The following is a 16,711-nucleotide window of genomic DNA, read 5'->3' as shown; positions in this document are numbered from 1 at the left end:
TACCATTTTCTCTGTTAGGTACACTAATGAGAAGAAACACTGCATGCTGATAACATCTACATTTCCTACAATCTATGTATGCTTTTAAATGTAAATGAATATGTAGCAGAAATATAAAAGCAATTCCACATTGTAAATATGCATTTAATTTATGCCCAAATTCTACACTTGAAAGGAACATCATCTTATTGCTTCCTATCAGTACATTCATTTCTCTTTCAAATCTGGAAATATCTCTTGCCTTCTCTTAAGTTACTGCACTTCTTTAGGTAGATGTGACCTAGGAGAAACTCAGCTATAGAAGCAGAATCTCATTATCTGTAAGTAGTTTCAGGGGAAATGGATCCAAAGCAGAAAGCTTACCATTTTGTTGTGTAAAATGAATTTCTATGTGTTGATTTCAATAACATAACCATTTTGTTTCTGTCCCCAGCGTTCCAGTGGGCTGGCTATTCCCTTATGTGCATTCCAGGGAACTGTGTCTCTCCAAGCCCCTACCGGGAAAACTCTCTCTCTTTCTACTTATGAGGTCAGTGCAGAAGGACAAAAGATAACCCCTGCCTCTAAGAAAATAGAAGTCTATCGATCAAAAAGTGTTGGCCATGAACCAAACTCAGAGGAGTCTCCCTCTACATTTGCGGACACCAGCGTGAAAATACACTTGGAGGTTCTTGAAATTTGTGACAATGATGAGGCTTTGGACACTGTGTCAATTATCAGCAACATCAGCCAGTCCTCCACCAAAGTCAGGTCTCCTTCTTTGCGCTACTCAAGGAAGGAAAACAGATTCGTCTCATGTGATTTAGGAGAAACTGCCTCATACTCCCTCTTCTTACCCACAAGTGATCCTGATGGTGATATCAACATCTCCATCCCAGACACTGTGGAAGCACACAGACAGAACAGTAAGCGGCAGCATCAGGACAGAGAAGGTTACCAGGAAGAGATCCAGTTGTTAAACAAAGCCTACAGGAAAAAGGAAGCAGAAAGCGAGGGTAGTTAGGGAGTGCCGGGTCTAACAGGGCCAGAACAGCTCTGCAACCTTGGACTGCAAAACTTGCTCTAGTGCTAAGACTCATTTCCCTCTTTCTTCTAATCATAGGCTTACATAAGCTTTCCTGGTTATTATTTTTGGGGGGTGACTTGCCATAATGCATACATAAAGTGCATTTCATATACTACTTAAAGATCATACACTGTGGTGATTAAGCAACTTTGTGTCTGGTTTCTAAAACCTTTCTAAACCAAATCTTGACCTAGTTTGCTAATGTTTTGCCCATTTATGAAAAGAACATGCTGTTTTCATGCATGAGTTTCTGCACACATGCTGCTTTTTACTGCAAGAGGGAAAAGAGGTGTCGTGGAAATGAAAAAAAATTGTACCAAAACTCTGAGTTGTATTTGAATACATATTTGCCTAGTCTAGCCAAACAAGCTTATTTCTGTGACTGCTTTAGCCTTTCGGTGGTCTAGAAAGTATGTTTTTGTGTAATAAGACAAATTAGCTTCTAACATGGAAATTTAGAAATATGTATAGCCCTAGTCTACTGTTATTTCATTTGTTGTTATAAAATTCAAGTAGTTTAGTGAGTGGTTCTGTTTGTCTCTCTTGAATATATCTTTCCCTTTTCAGTGTGTCAAGATCACTCTTAAATATTTGGTATATTGCAAGTGGCATTAGAAGTAATCTTTAACTCAAACATCTCTGTAAAAAATTTGTTGTTAGGTTTCTCTCCCTCTAACAAATGCCTGGGATATGCTTTATTTGGACTCAGGTGATGTAGAATTTTAAGTGAAAATGTGTTACATTTGTTTATACTGTGGAAAATTTGTTTAATGATGCAAAGGTGTGTTGCATTCTTTTATGTTGCATTTTTTAACTCTGTGAAGCTGTGTTACTTTGTCTCTCTAAAACACCCGATTGGTCTAATAAAGAGTTGAATAGTCAATAGCAAGGCAGGAGAAGGGATAGGCAGGACTGGCAGGCAGAGTGAATAAATAGGAGAAATCTGGGAAGAGAAGATCAAGGAGCAAGAAAAGAAGGAGAAATAGAGGAGGACTCCAGGTGCCAGCCACCCAGCTACACAGCAAGTCACAGAGTCAGAAGTAAAAAAAGGTAGATAGCCAGCCTGCTCCACAGAGCTAGTTCCAGGACAGTTAGGGCTCTTACATAGAGAAACCTTGTATCAAAAAAAAAAAAAAAACCAAACAAACAAACAAATGAAACAGAAAGAAAAAAAGGCATATAGAAAGGTAAAAGCCCAAAGGCAAAAGATAGACAGGATAATAAGTTAAGAAAAGTTGGCTAAAAACAAGCCAAGCTAAGGTCAGACATTTATAAGTAATAGTAACTCTCCATGTGTGATTACTTAAGAGCTGGATGGCAAGTAAAAAGAGTAAAAAACAAAACAAAACAAAAAAACAACAATCATGATCTGTCTACTCTGTTGCTTCTGTGGCTGTGGCAAGGTGGCACATGGTGGAATGAGTACAGGGCAGAACAAAACCTCTCATCTTATGTGAGCAAATATAAGGGACCATGGCATTCCATAACTCCTTCTAGGACATGTGCCCATGGCATAAAGACATCCCACTAGGCCCCACCTCCATGTTCCCCTCTCCTAAAAGTACTTTCCTGGGGAACTATGACTCTTAACATTAACCTGTAGGGTCCAAATTATAGCAAGCTATAACCATACCACCATCCAACAACTACTCTGTTTCTTTAAATGGAGATTGGGAGATAATCTTGTCACATTAGGTCCTGAGAGGTACACCACACTAGGGTAACAAGTTTCTGACTAAAGAAGAAAACCACTGAGTCTAACAAAAGAAGTCTGTTTCTGTGCTGAAGATTTCTAAGATTTGCTTTGCATTCTTGAAGCCTAAAAAATTTACTTCAAATATTATTTCTAGAATTAAGAACCTTAAGATTTCTTCCCTAAAGACAATGTATTATCTCAAACAATGAACCAATTCAACATGTATTTCATTAAGTGATTGCAGTGAATACATGACAAGATTAATTTTTCAAATACTTTATCAGAACACCAATAATGTATATTTCAAAAACTCTGATCTTTTAAAATTATTTTAATTTTTCTATAAACATACCAAATATATTGCCTAGATATTTATTTACAAAAGTCATGGTTGTTTCATGTATTCTAAATTGTGTATATCTGTATTGCAGGCATATATGTTATTTACAGATTAAATTAATTATATTTAGAACAGTTCATTTTGGTTTCTGTTTCATTATACTGAGTCAAAACTCTTAAAATTACCTCACGTGAGCTTTTATATTGTTAACGTTTTCCAGAGAGTATTTATCATCAAGAAAAGACACTTTGAAAGTGAGTACCTTGAAATAAGTAAGTAAATAAATAAACCAATGAATACATATATAAATGGTAGTTGTGATGGCTCATGCCTAAATTTCCAGCACTTAGGAGAAACCAGAGGAGAGATGCAAGTTTGAGCAAGCCTGGACTCTACAGTGAGTTTCAGGCACCTAGACTACCAAGCAAGAGCCTGCCTAAAAACAAACATAAAATATTGCAAGAACAACAATAAAATTCTAATAAATGACCTCAATGAAATTTTTTCATCTCTCATAACTACTCAATATCTCATTATCTAAATTTAAGAAAAGGGGCGGTGGTGGCACACGCCTTTAATCTCAGCACTCGGGAGGCAGAGGCAGGCGGATCTTTGTGAATTCGAGGCCAGCCTGGTCTACAAAGCGAGATCCAGGAAAGGAGCAAAGCTATACAGAGAAACCCTGTCTCGAAAAACCAAAAAAAAAAAGAAAGAAAGAAAGAAAAGGTAATGTCACTATTAATGTTTTTATTTTATTTTATTTTATTTTTTTGGTTTTTTCGAGACAGGGTTTCTCTGTGTAGCTTTGCGCCTGTCCTGGAACTTACTCTGTAGCCCAGGCTGGCCTCGAACTCTAAAAGCAAACCCATAATAAGGCATAGCATATAAATTTAAACTTACAGGAATCTCATTACAAATATATGTGTGTGTGTGTGTGTGTGTGTGTGTGTGTGAACATTCTTCACCAAAGTGGAGAGCTATTGAACACAATGATAGTTGGGCAAATCTGCTTAGCATGCAGCTGGGTTGGCAGAGTCTTTCCAAGTATGCACCAGGAGTTCAAGGTCATTATCTACTTCCTGGAGTTTGAGGCCAACCTTGTATACAGGAGATCCTGTGTGCAAAGAAAGAAGTTTACATAAAAAAGACAAATCAAGCTGGGTGCGGTGACATATACCTTTAATCCCAAAATACAAGAGGCAGGCAGAATTCTAGGCCGGTCTGGTCTACAGAGCAAGTTCCAGGCCAGCCTGGGCTATATAAGGAGACCCACATCTCCAAAACAAAAGAATAAGAAAGAAGGAAAGGAGGGGAGGAAGCAAGCAAGCAAGATCAAACTGAACATTCTAATGGTGCTTCGTAAGAGATCATTTTTTTGGCAAATCTAGATGTCTCATTTTCTTAAGAAAGTGATACGGCTATCTTAAATGCAATTCTGGCTGTAAGGAAACTTAAAAAAGTACATGATAAAGATTTGAATGCAAACAAACCCTTTTTGACAGGATGGAAGGCCTTTAATGAGATGATGGAAATTAAGGTTTAAGAGATTAGAAGACAGTAATATCCAGATTTCTGACTATCTTCCATTTTTTCTTTTCACTGGATAAGCCTGGGCTAGAAGAACCAAAAAGTAAAAAATAAAGTATATTCTTACTTAACTACCCTTGGTTCTTAGGCTATACAGGGGATGTAATTTAAAATGTTGTCTGTGTTAAAGAGTACTGGGATTAATTATCTGAGACATAATTTAAAAGGCTAATAGGGCTTATGTTAAAAATGTGTAACACATGGGTTGGCGAGATGGCTCAGCTATTGAGAGCATTGGCTACTTTTGCAGAGACCTGGGTTGGATACTCAGCACCCACATCTAGTTCCAGAGGATCTGATACTGACTTTTGACTTTTTCAGACACTGCAGGCACATGGTGCAGAGCCGTACATACAGGCGAAACACCCATACACATTAAATTAAATTAAATTAAATTTACAAATAAATTGTGACACAGTATTCTGAGCCATCTGTGTTGATTTGATGAAAAAACACAAATTTGGCCTTTCAGAAGCATAAATGTCACCTCCAAATCCTTGTGAGGAGGGGGAAGGTTTAATTACACAGGCCTACTCAAGTATATTTACTCTTTAGAGTGATTGTAATCATGAAACCCTCTTTTGACACAGGAAGTATCTTGATATTTTGTACCATGTTTAAATGCCTTAACTTATTCTTGTAAGATAAAGTTATACAATTCTCATTATTAATGAACAGTAAATTAGACATAGCTTATCTGTCTATAAACAGATACACCTAAAGATAAAAACTGGTTCATTGTTAGTGTCACCATCTGGTGGTGACTCCTACCAACTGCAGACATACAGTGCCTGTAAAAATTAAATAATTTAAACACATGCTATATAATCCCTAATACTTCTGACACCTGGTCTTGACTGAGGCAATTCATTTTAAAGCATGTTGTACTTTTCAGAGCACAAAGGGAACTTGGTTGTGCATTATTTTGAAGCTCTTCTGATAAAACTCTCTGATACCAGATTTCATAAGCAAATTTTCTCTGACTCACATCTTTCAGCTTATTTTATTCATTTTTTCATTATAATTGGTGACTATTATATGCTATAAAATTTTCTAAGTATGTGGGATGAAAACTGCAAATAAAACAAAACACATATACAAGTATACATATGACAACTTAAGCCAAGTATAAAGTTAGTAGATAGGGTCCACACAACATTGCCTTACCCCCAACACCAATTTTGCATTCAGAAGATTGTCTGAATTACTGTCAGTTCCCCACAGTTCATCAGACACTCACATGATGCATAGATATCTTCTATTACTTATAGCTCACTGTCTCCCTCTTCGAAGGTCCTGAACAAACCAGACAGTAACAAACTGGTTAGTAGTGAGAGCTTTTGGGTCTTCTCATATCAACTTGACCACCTGAGGGATCAGAAACCTGTATCTGTCACTTGAACAGCCTATCAGACCCGACTCTCTTCTTCCTATGGTGGGGCCCCAACAAGCATTCAAATGCGTTTTCCCTGTGTGCATGTTGTCACACATAGAAAAGGAATGCTGTCCATGACTCCATGGGAAAAGCACAACAAAAGTTCCACACTTGGAACTTTTCCTGGAGTTTGCTCTATTTGTTTCTTCCCCTGGCTGATTCTCCTTATATATATTTTTTCTGTTTTAATTTTCATCCTACTTTTAAAATTTATAATTAATTATTTGAAAATTTCATGCATGGGCATAGCAAGTCTTCTTCATAACCACCTCCAATTTCCCCATCCCACTCTCCTCGGATCCTCCTCAATACATCACCTCCCATTTTCATACCTTCTTTAAAAACCAAAATCCACTGAATCCAGTTGTTGCTACCTCTATGTACATGGATGTGGGTACATCTATGGGTGCATGGGCAACAGCAGCAACTACATCCCCAAAGAACAACGACTCCCCACATGCCAACACCATAAATATCCTTGGCTGATTTTAATCAGAATTTTTTTCCATGAAACAAATTGTAGCCATAACTGCACAGCTGTTCAGATGACAGATACTGTCAACTTCTGTTGACTTATGTAGCTCTATCTGTGAGACCTGGAATCTGAGGACCCGAAAGAATGGGCAGACTACAGTTTAATGCTGTAGACAACCTTACTTCAGTTTCAGTGCACTTTCACACACGAATGTAATGAAGAAAGTAACGATCCATGAAGGTTGTTTGAGTTCAGAAAAACAGGATCAGAGACACATGATCAGAAACACATGTAAATAAATGTCACTAAGTACATACTAAATATTAACAGAGCAGCCCTTTCCCAGAATGTTCTCAGGACAGATAAATTTAAACACAATTGCCTGACACATACTGTAGATTGTATCTGGGAAAGCTCAAAAGCAAAGCAGAGGGAGACTGACCAGATTGGGTTCTATAGCTATGTTCTGACATCCAATAAGAACAAGCATGTTTTATAAGTTGAATGTCAATGTTTGTCACAGGAAACATGATATCGCATCCAAGAACAATCCAGGGAACAAAATACACCTGAGGTAAAAGCCCTCTGCCTCCTCCACCCCCAAGCCTCTCTCACAGTTCCACTAAGGTTAGATGAGGCAATCGGGAAGGAGGATTGGGTCCCAAAATCAGGCAACAGAGTCAGAGACATCTCTCACTCTCACTGCTAGGAGTCCCTCAGGAAGATCAAGTTACACAACTGTAACATATATGCAGAGAACCTAGGTCAGTCCCATGCAGGCTCCCTGGTTGTTGGTTTAGTCACTATGAGCCCCTACGAGCCCAGGTTAGTTGGTTCTGTGGGTTTTCTTGTGGTGCCCTTGACACCACTTGGTCCTACAGGCCTTTCTTTCTGTCTTCTGCAGAATTTCCCGAGCTCAACCTAATGTTTGCCTGTGGGTCTCTGCATCCGTTTCCGTCAGCTGCTGGGTTAAGCCTTTCTGATGACAGTTGGGTTAGGCACCAGTCTATGAGTATAGCAGAATATCCTTAGGAGTCATTTCATTGACTTTTTTTTTTTTTTGCCATTCATGTTTGGCTCTATACTAGGTCTCTGAGGTATCCTACTTCTGGATCCTGACCCTAAGTAGGGAGCTCCCTCTCAAGGTATGGGATCTCCAACTGTACCAGTCATCAGTTGGTCACTGTGACGATTTCTGTGCCATCTTTACCCCAGCACATCTTGTAGGCAGGAAAAATTGCAGGCTGAAGGGTTTGTGGCTGTGTAGGTAGGCGTCCCAATCCCTCCACTAAAAGTCTTGCCTGGTTATAGGAGATGGCTGGTTCAGGCTTCAGATCCATTAATGCTGGGAGGCTTAGCTAGGGTCACCTTCATAGGTTCCTGGGAGTTTCTATTTGCTGTGGAGATCTTTCTGTATAAATAAAACACTGATTGGCCAGTGGCCAGGCAGGAAGTATAGGTGGGACAAGGAGAGAGGAGAATTCTGGGAAGTGGAAGGCTGAGTCAGAGAGACACTGCCAGCTGCCACCATGACAAGCAGCATGTGAAGATGCCGGTAAGCCACAAGCCACGTGGCAAGGTATAGATTTATAGAAATGGATTAATTTAAGCTATAAGAACAGTTAACAAGAAGCCTGCCACGGCCATACAGTTTGTAAGCAATATAAGTCTCTGTGTTTACTTGGTTGGGTCTGAGCAGCTGTGGGACTGGCGGGTGAAAGAGATTTGTCCTGACTGTGGGCCAGGCAGGAAAACTCTAGCTATATCTATTACTCTAGGTGTCTAGCTCATCCCAGAGATGCTTCCAGATTCCAGTTGTCTCTTCAAGTACTCTCTCCCTTATCCTCCCCTACCTGATCCCTACTATTCCTATCCCCACTCCCCCTTCTTGATCCCTCCTCCAAACCACTGGCAATGTCCATTCTATTTCCCTTTCACAGCGAGCTTCACGCATCCTCCCTTTACCTCTCCTTCCTTGTTACTTAGCTTCTCCAGGTCTGTGGGTTGCAGCATGGTCCCCCTTTATGTTATAGCTAATATTTATTTATGAAAGAGTACATACCATGTTTGTCTTTCTGGATTTGGGTTACTTCACTCAGGATGATCTTTTCTAGTTCCATCCATTTGCCAGCAATTTCCTGATGTCATTGTTTTTTAACAGCTGAGTAATATTCCATTGTATAAATGTATCACATTTTCTTTATCCATTCTTCAGATGAGGGACATCTAGGTTGTTTCCAGTTTCTGGCTATTAGGAATAAACCAGCCTGTTTTCTTATAGTACCCAGGATCACCAACCCAGGGATGGCACCACCCACAATGGGCTGGATCCTCTCACATCAGTCATCAATCAAGAAAATGCCTCACAGTCTTGCCTTCTGGCCAATCTGAAGAGGGCATTTTTCTCAGTTGAGGTTCCCACTTCCCAAATGACTCTAGCTTGAATCAACTTGACACAAAACTCCCCAGTACAAATTGTAACAACCCTACAAAACTTCCCTCAACTTTAAACAGTCCAGAAAGAATGCAGATGCTCCTCTATAGCACATAGGAAATAGAGGCAATAGATGCTGGTTGGTGGCACAGAGACTACTGGGATGGAGCCAAGTATCCATACGGCTGAAGTCAAGTGAAATTTCTGTCAATAAGGTAACAAGGAATGGCAGCCATCAGAACACCAGTTGCTGAAACAAGGTTGAATTAGCTGGACACATTCGCCAGACTCTGATAGTCAAGGATTCACTAGCATAGATTTTTATTAATGAGCCCAAATATGATATCAAACCAGCAACTTTTAGAAGTAGAACACACATGCAAGAACTATTTTCTACAGTAACATATCTTCCAGATCTCTTGCATAACGCCTTATCTTAAAAAAGGAGGAAAAGCCTAACAGAGTAAAACCTCATAATGACCTGAAAGAAGAAAATTAAGGGTTCTGATTTTCAAGGACAATGCTAACAATAAGACCTACTTCTAGGCCTTCATATCAACCTGCAAATGGGTCAGTGTGTTGATACAAAGACTATGGAGCATACCAGATTTCTTGATACCAACTAAACTATGTAGTGTCCATTAATACTATATTCTGTGATTCTGTGTGGCTCACTCTTGCTACATTCTAGTTAGTGAGTAAAGGATGGGGAGGTTAGATGTTTGTGGAAGCGGGCACCAAATATTGTCATTTTGAACACAATGTTTATGCATTCATGTTCTAGCCTGTGAACAGTAAAGACAGCATTTGAGAAGGATAGTATTGTAAGCTGTTGAAAGCATAGCACTATAACATTCTTTCTCACACCCAGTAGTCTGGATTCCAAATTTTACTTATTACTAATTATATTTTTCTGTAACATCTCACAGTTATTCAAAGGAAAACATTTCTTAATCTCCTTTGTTCAGTATTTGAGGACATACAGATTAAAGTGACAAAATGGATAAGCAACATCAAAGACACACGTAATTGCATCACATAAAAACTTAGAGGGGAAAAAAGTGACTTGAGGAGGTAGGTAGAATTTGAGACGTTGACCATTGTGCTCCCTTATCTGCGTGTGATATGTTCTACAATATCCATGAATGCCTGGCACCCCAGATATCACTGAACCTTTATAAACTGTCATTTCCCACTCAAATGTTCCATAATAAAGTTTAATTATAAACTAGGCCCAGTAAGAGATTACTATCAACAGCCAACAAACCTTCTAAAAGTATGTGAATGTGGGGACTGGTGAGATGGCTCAGTGGATAAATGTGTTTGTTGCCAAGACTGACACCATGAGCTCCATCTCCTGACTCCACATGATGGAAGGAGAGAACTGACTCCAGGTTGTCCTCTGACTTCCACTCATGTACACACACACACTACATAGATAAAAGTGTAATTATTTTTTATGTGAATGTGTTTCGCCCTTTCTTCTTTCCTTCTTTTCTCAGAATAGCTTTCCCCACTGTGCCCACCTTTCTAATGAAGACAAGGAAAGGGTGGCTCAGTGCTTTTGGCACATTACATTCTGGTCAATCAGAATGTGTTTTCTGTTCCTGTCTTCCTTATTTAAATGTGATGCCTTTTTCATCTTAATGAAGAGCTTATCTTGTATTGTGTATGTAACTTATGCAACTTGCAGTACGACAGCAAAATTATCATGATTGTTTTTACTTCTTCACAATTTTACATAGATTCATATTTATCATTTATCTTAGTAATCTCTGCATATAATTTTCTTTCTTATAAAACAAAGGACCTTCACCATTTCTTTTAAATTAAACACTTCAAGCCTTCCTTTTTGCATGTATTATTACCACAATTACTATGGTGATAATTATGGGAAGGAGTCCTTATTAAGTTAAATAATGGCTACTTGAACACAAACACTGCAAAGCCATCGTACCTGTTCTGATGAACTAAGAGACACAGGAAGTAAAGGACAGGAAGCTTGCTGCACAGCCTCTTAAACCTTTTCCACTCACAATCCTTTTCTGCTCAGGAAATGTTTTTTTGTAATTTTGGGTATGTAGGTATACAGAGTAGGTAAACAAATGGAACACCACTAAGAAATAATAAAGAACTTTATCTTAAAACAATTCCTTGATTTGGGCATGGTAGTGCATGTTGGTAGGTAAGGACAGGAGGATCAAGAGCTTAAAGTCATTCTCTGGCTCTGTGGCAAGTTCCAGACAGGTATGGGCTATATGAGACATTGTCTCAAGAAAACAAGACAAGCTGGGCAGTGGTAGCACATGCCTTTAATCCCAGCACTTGGGAGGCAGAGGCAGGCAGATCTCTGTGAGTTTGAGGCCAGCCTGGTCTACAGAGTGAGATCCAGGACAGGCACCAAAACTACACCGAGAAATGCTGTCTAGAAAAAAAAGAAAAAGAAAAAGAAAACAAGACAAAACAGCCAATTTTTTGCAATAATATACTTTTACCATTTATTAATGACAAAATCAAGTATGTGTACAGATGAGATAGGTGTGCTAGTTTACTTTTATATAAATAAAACTTCACTGCTAGATGTACAGCATTTTCAGTGTTTTCTAGAGTTATCAATGTTTTGACTTTATAAACACTGTTTCACATAAATACACAGTACAAGATGACAGAAGTGTATTTAGAATTATTTCCAAAATTGTTGGTAACTGTGTTATCCCAAGCCAAATTCATCTAATTATTTTTTTAATGAAACTCAGATTGGCAATTTAAACAGAAATTTTAAAAATCAAACATTCCAGCACATTACAGTCCAAAGATATAATAATGTGCTATATAATATATAGCATATTATATAATAATTAGTGCTAAGGAATGAAAATAGCAAGTATTGTTTTTCCACAATTAAACCATCATTTTTCTATATAGCAGCTTACTTTTATGTATTTTAAGAACACTACAGTTCATAGCATACAACAGTCTTGACTGAACCCAGGTATTTCAGATAATGTTTGCTACAGTGCATAGTGATTGTATGCACATCACAGTGTGTGCAAGTTGATATTCCAAATCAAAGCCACAGTGAAGCTGCATAATGTAACATGGGCTGGTATAACAAAAACACCCTGCCTTACTTACCTGCTTGATTTCAAATTAATTTTGTTTTGTTTTTGTTTTTTCGAGACAGGGTCTTTCTATGTAGCTTTGCACCTTTCCTGAAACTCAACAGGGTTTCTCTGTGTAGCTTTGTGCCTTTCCTGGAACTCACTCTGTAGCTCAGGCTGGCCTCGAACTCACAGAGATCCACCTGCCTCTGCTTCCTGAGCACTGGGATTAACGGCGTGCGCCACCACTGTCTGGCTTCAAATTAATTTTTTAAGTGTTGCATGATCAGAAAACTTTCTTTGCTGCCAAAGTTTTCACAGCCCTGACATTCAGTTACATGACCTCGGATAGGGTTACAAACTTGAGTTTGGAAGCTGGGGCCCACAGAACATACATACAATGAACAAAGAGATGATTTAAGTACTATGCAGAACACAGACAAACAACCACGTTTTGGGGAATGAAATTTGGGAGGTTCTGCCTTTTCATAATAAGAGATTTCAGGAACTCAAATGCAGTTATTCAGAAAACTTTTAGGCTACAGTGGATTATTCTGTATTACTTCCTGTTAGTATAGCATTTCTCTTTCTAAGTCTCTCTCTCTCTCTCTCTCTCTCTCTCTCTCTCTCTCTCTCTCTCTCTCTCTCTGTGTGTGTGTGTGTGTGTGTGTGTGTATTCTTCCCTTCAAAGAAAACAACCAAGCAATTAAAAACTCATATATATCTGCCATTTTGTGGTTTTTGTTTTTGGCCAAGTATCTCTGTCACCTTTAACTCAAAGGTCTAAACAAATTAGAGAAACTTTGGTGATAATTAAGACCTCATGGCTCAATTACTTTATTACTTTGTAATAGGTGGCACCAAGCACTGACTAGCCTTGTTAATAAGCAGCATATGGCTTCAAATCAACTTGCGAATCTTCAACGGTGATTTAAATTTCTCAAGAGTTCTGCCTTGACTCCAAAGACATATGCTTATTTTATGCTATAGGTAAGATAGTAAATAATGACCATAATTATTACTCATTATTAGACACAGGTATCCTAGGCTGGCCTCAAATTCATTATGCAGTCAAGGATGACATTAAACTTCTGATCCCTTTGTTTCCACCTCCTGATTGCTGAGACTACAGGTCTGCATCACAACACCATTTATACTGTGCTTTGGATTGAAACCAGGGCTTCCTTCATGCCAAGCAAACACTCTTACCAACTAAGCTGACACCCCAGTTCCCGTAATGAAGATTCTTTAAAGAAGGCAGATTCGCGTGTATACTTATATGACTGAAAGAGGTGCCAGGCAGTTTCTAAGACAGATGACGAACTTCTTCGGTCTTTGAGGAGAATACACATTGGCCCACGATTTTGTTAGGTATGTATTTACTATAAACGGCTTTGCAAACAAATTCTACGTTTTACCAAAGGAATGAAAGTTCACTCAAACTTCCACACTTTTTCAGGCTAGGTTAAAAACGCTGCCGTCCCCTCCCCGCCCTCCCTGCATCTAAGCATCCTTGGAGAACCAGGACACAAAACCTCAACGTGAACCACGCAATCCGCCTTATCCGTTCGTGACGTCACCGGAAATGCCTGCTTGTGACACTCAACGGCCCGCCCTCTCGCGCTGGGCGCCGGAAGCAAGGCAGACGCGAATGTGCGCCCGCTTCCGGGCCCGGACGCCATTTTCAGCGGTTGCGTTTGGCTCGGGCTGGTGCTCTTGCCGGGACAATGAGCTACGACTACCATCAGAGCTGGAGCCGCGACGCGGGGCCGCGAGGCTCCGGCCAGGGCTCTGGCGGCGGCGGCGGAGGGAGCCGGGGCCCGGGCGGCGGCGGAGGAGGCGGAGGAGGCCGCGGTGGCCGGGGACGGCATCCCGGACACCTCAAGGGTCGCGAGATCGGCCTGTGGTACGCCAAGAAGCAGACGCAGAAGAACAAGGAGGCCGAGAGGCAGGAGGTATGGAGGTCGAGGTGGGACGTGTTTGCCCCCGCCGACCCTGACCCTTGGCTGGCGTTTGCTCGAGCTAGGTGCAGCCTCTGCCGAGCCTCCGGTAACGGGTGCCCGGTTGCTCGACGGGCTGCGCTTCCTAACCCAAGCCATCACTGCTGCAGCCCCGGTGCATGCCCTGCTTAAGGACTTGCGAACGGGGGATGAATGCTAAATTCAGATTCCAGCCGAAGCAGACTGTATGAGGGATGCCATCATTTCCTTTAGAAAACTTACTGTCACTTTTAAGTTCTTTGCCTGGAGCAAAGTAGTTGAGCTAATGGTATTAGCGTTAAAGTGAGTCACATGCTTGTCTTTCTCCTCCTCCCTTTCGTTTCTGTATCTGAATTTTCTGTTGATTAGTAGCTCCTCTTTAAGACGGAAACTTAACGTCCTGGAAAGAAGATTCTGTAGGGCAGTATTTGGCCAATCTCATCAGGGGATTGTCAGTTTGATTTGTATCGTGAAGATCTCTAGTATAGGAAGCATCATTGAATGACCTGTTCTAATGAAATATAAATAAATCATTGCACAGAAGCATTTGGGATGGCAGTTTAGTGACTTAATGAAAAGTGCCTTTTATAATAGGTAGGTAATTAAATAGAGAGGTAATTAAAACATAACCCATTTTATTCATTTCCCCCTTAACCATCTCATTTTCATAGAAGCTTTCTTGGGGCTTTTAAAATTTATCTTAATACTTTATTACATTCTTCTTTTTGGAAAAAAACCTTTTTTTTTGGACCCTTTTTCACACGTGATTTTTGAATGCTGCTATGGGGAACACCTTTGCAATTTAATAGGGAGAAAGAAACACCTAAACAAGTAAGTTCAATAAGTGAAAGTTATTTTTTTCCTTATATATGTAAAGGGTGCACTTAACTTGTGCAACTGGATATTAATGCTATATAGTGCAGGTTGACCCAAGTGCTGGGATTTCATGTGTGCGTACCTCAGGGCTGGGCTTTTATTAGTGAAACTCTTGACTCCAACCGCATCCCCAAATTTCCATTTTAGCAAATGTCAGTGCCATTTAGTCAATTGCCGGGTGGAACTGAACATTGACTTTTCTCATTCGTTTGGGCAAATCTGTTTGCTCTGCTTTCTTGCTTATCTCTACAACAATTATGGGTCCGACCCAGTGTTTGTTTTCTTTCCATAGCCTCTAAACTACTCTTTGAGTTATAGTGCACCCCTCCACCCCACCCCCACCCCTGCCCCATGTTTTCTCTCTTAAAAGGATCTTTAGATCGTTTTGTTCTTTACTTCCCAACTTGGTCACTGAAGCCATGGTCATTGCTCTTTTCTAGGAATCATGGGAATATGGGTTTAACATACCTCCTTGAGTTGATCATTCTGAGCTGAAGCTCTGAGTCTGATAGCATCATGGTCTTCATTAACATATTTTATTTCTGCTCTTTAAATTATTTTCAGTTGTGTAATTCTTCCTTTCACCACTTTCAGCTTGTTATGGTTGTACTCTAAATTTCCGTTGCTTTTACATTAAAAAAAAAAAAAAGGCTTCTACTTACAAAATGAAAGTACTGCAATGGAGCCTCATTGTTCTTTCAACAGATATATATGGAAAACTTAATTTTTATGAGCTGGTATCTTAGTCACTATGTTCATCATATGTAGTACCTAATTTACAGAGATAAGTGTACTAGGTGCCATAGACAGAATACAGTGTTATTATATAGAGAATATGGACTGTTTATTCAAATGAAAGAATCCTAAAAGATAGAGTTTGATATTGGGCATGTAAGTGAGGATTTCAGGATGGCTCTGATAATGTGGAGCAGTGGTTCTCAACCTTCCTAATGCTTTGACCCTTTAACACAGTTCCTCATGTTGTGATGACCCCAACCATAAAATTATTTTCGTTGCTACTTCATAACTAATTTTGTTACTGTTAGGAATCGTAATATAAATATTTGTGTGTTTTTTGATGGTCTTGGATGACCTCTGTGAAAGGGTTTTTTGACTCCAAGAGGTCATGACACATGGGTTGAGAACCACTGACCTAGAGAAATCTTTGAATAGAGTTAGCATTTGGTAGTGCAAGGGCCCATGGATATTATTGAAGTGAGGGTACATAATGAAAAGAACGCCTAGTTCTGAAGTCCACATGTGGTGTTTCTCAAACTTGAATATATGCATGGGATTCACCTGATACCTTGTTAAAGTGTGTGACTGAGATGGGGCCTGAGAGAGTCTACTTGGCTAACAGGCTTCCAAATGATGCTGTGTTACTGGTCTGTAAAATATGCATCACTGAGAATTAGAGGAAGAGAAGGCTGGAAAAGAAAATCAAAGGTAGAATATCTAGAGGTGGGAAGAAGAGTATATAAATTGATAGTGGCAGGCAATGCATGGGTGTCATAAAGATCTTATGAAAGCCAACTCTGGAGATGGGTGTCAAGAAATGAAAGGATGAAGAAATGGAGCATTTGCCAGCAGGTTTGTTGGGAAGAAAGAAAACTAGAACATTTACTTTAGGAGTGGGGAAATTGAAGGGATGCTTTTACTTTGTATGCTTGGTGAAGAAATTGGGCGTTAATGACCACTTATTTTCTGTTTGGGGCCTGAGAG

The 16,711-nt window shown here is 39.7% G+C and overlaps 2 protein-coding genes across 3 annotated transcripts in view; both read left to right on the top strand.

The window, feature by feature from the left end:
• Gpr149 (G protein-coupled receptor 149) overlaps positions 1 to 1,492 on the top strand; it is a 65,843-nt gene extending 64,351 nt beyond the window's left edge. The window contains exon 4 of one of the 2 annotated variants that reach the window (XM_059264709.1): positions 434 to 1,492. In XM_059264709.1, coding sequence (XP_059120692.1) covers positions 434 to 1,003 — 570 coding nt within the window. In that variant the 3' untranslated portion in view covers positions 1,004 to 1,492. The remainder of the gene's footprint in view (positions 1 to 433) is intronic. The other variant, XM_059264710.1, reaches the window with a different exon arrangement.
• A 12,275-nt stretch (positions 1,493 to 13,767) lies between these two features.
• Dhx36 (DEAH-box helicase 36) overlaps positions 13,768 to 16,711 on the top strand; it is a 43,470-nt gene continuing 40,526 nt past the window's right edge. The window contains exon 1 of the mRNA XM_059265413.1: positions 13,768 to 14,089. Within this exon, the coding sequence (XP_059121396.1) occupies positions 13,862 to 14,089 (228 nt within the window). The 5' untranslated portion in view covers positions 13,768 to 13,861. The remainder of the gene's footprint in view (positions 14,090 to 16,711) is intronic.

The sequence above is a fragment of the Peromyscus eremicus genome, chromosome 6 (assembly GCF_949786415.1).
Source record: "Peromyscus eremicus chromosome 6, PerEre_H2_v1, whole genome shotgun sequence".
Lineage (NCBI taxonomy): Eukaryota > Metazoa > Chordata > Mammalia > Rodentia > Cricetidae > Peromyscus > Peromyscus eremicus.
Note: the sequence above shows the minus strand (reverse complement) of the source record. Positions and strands in the feature narration are given on the sequence as shown.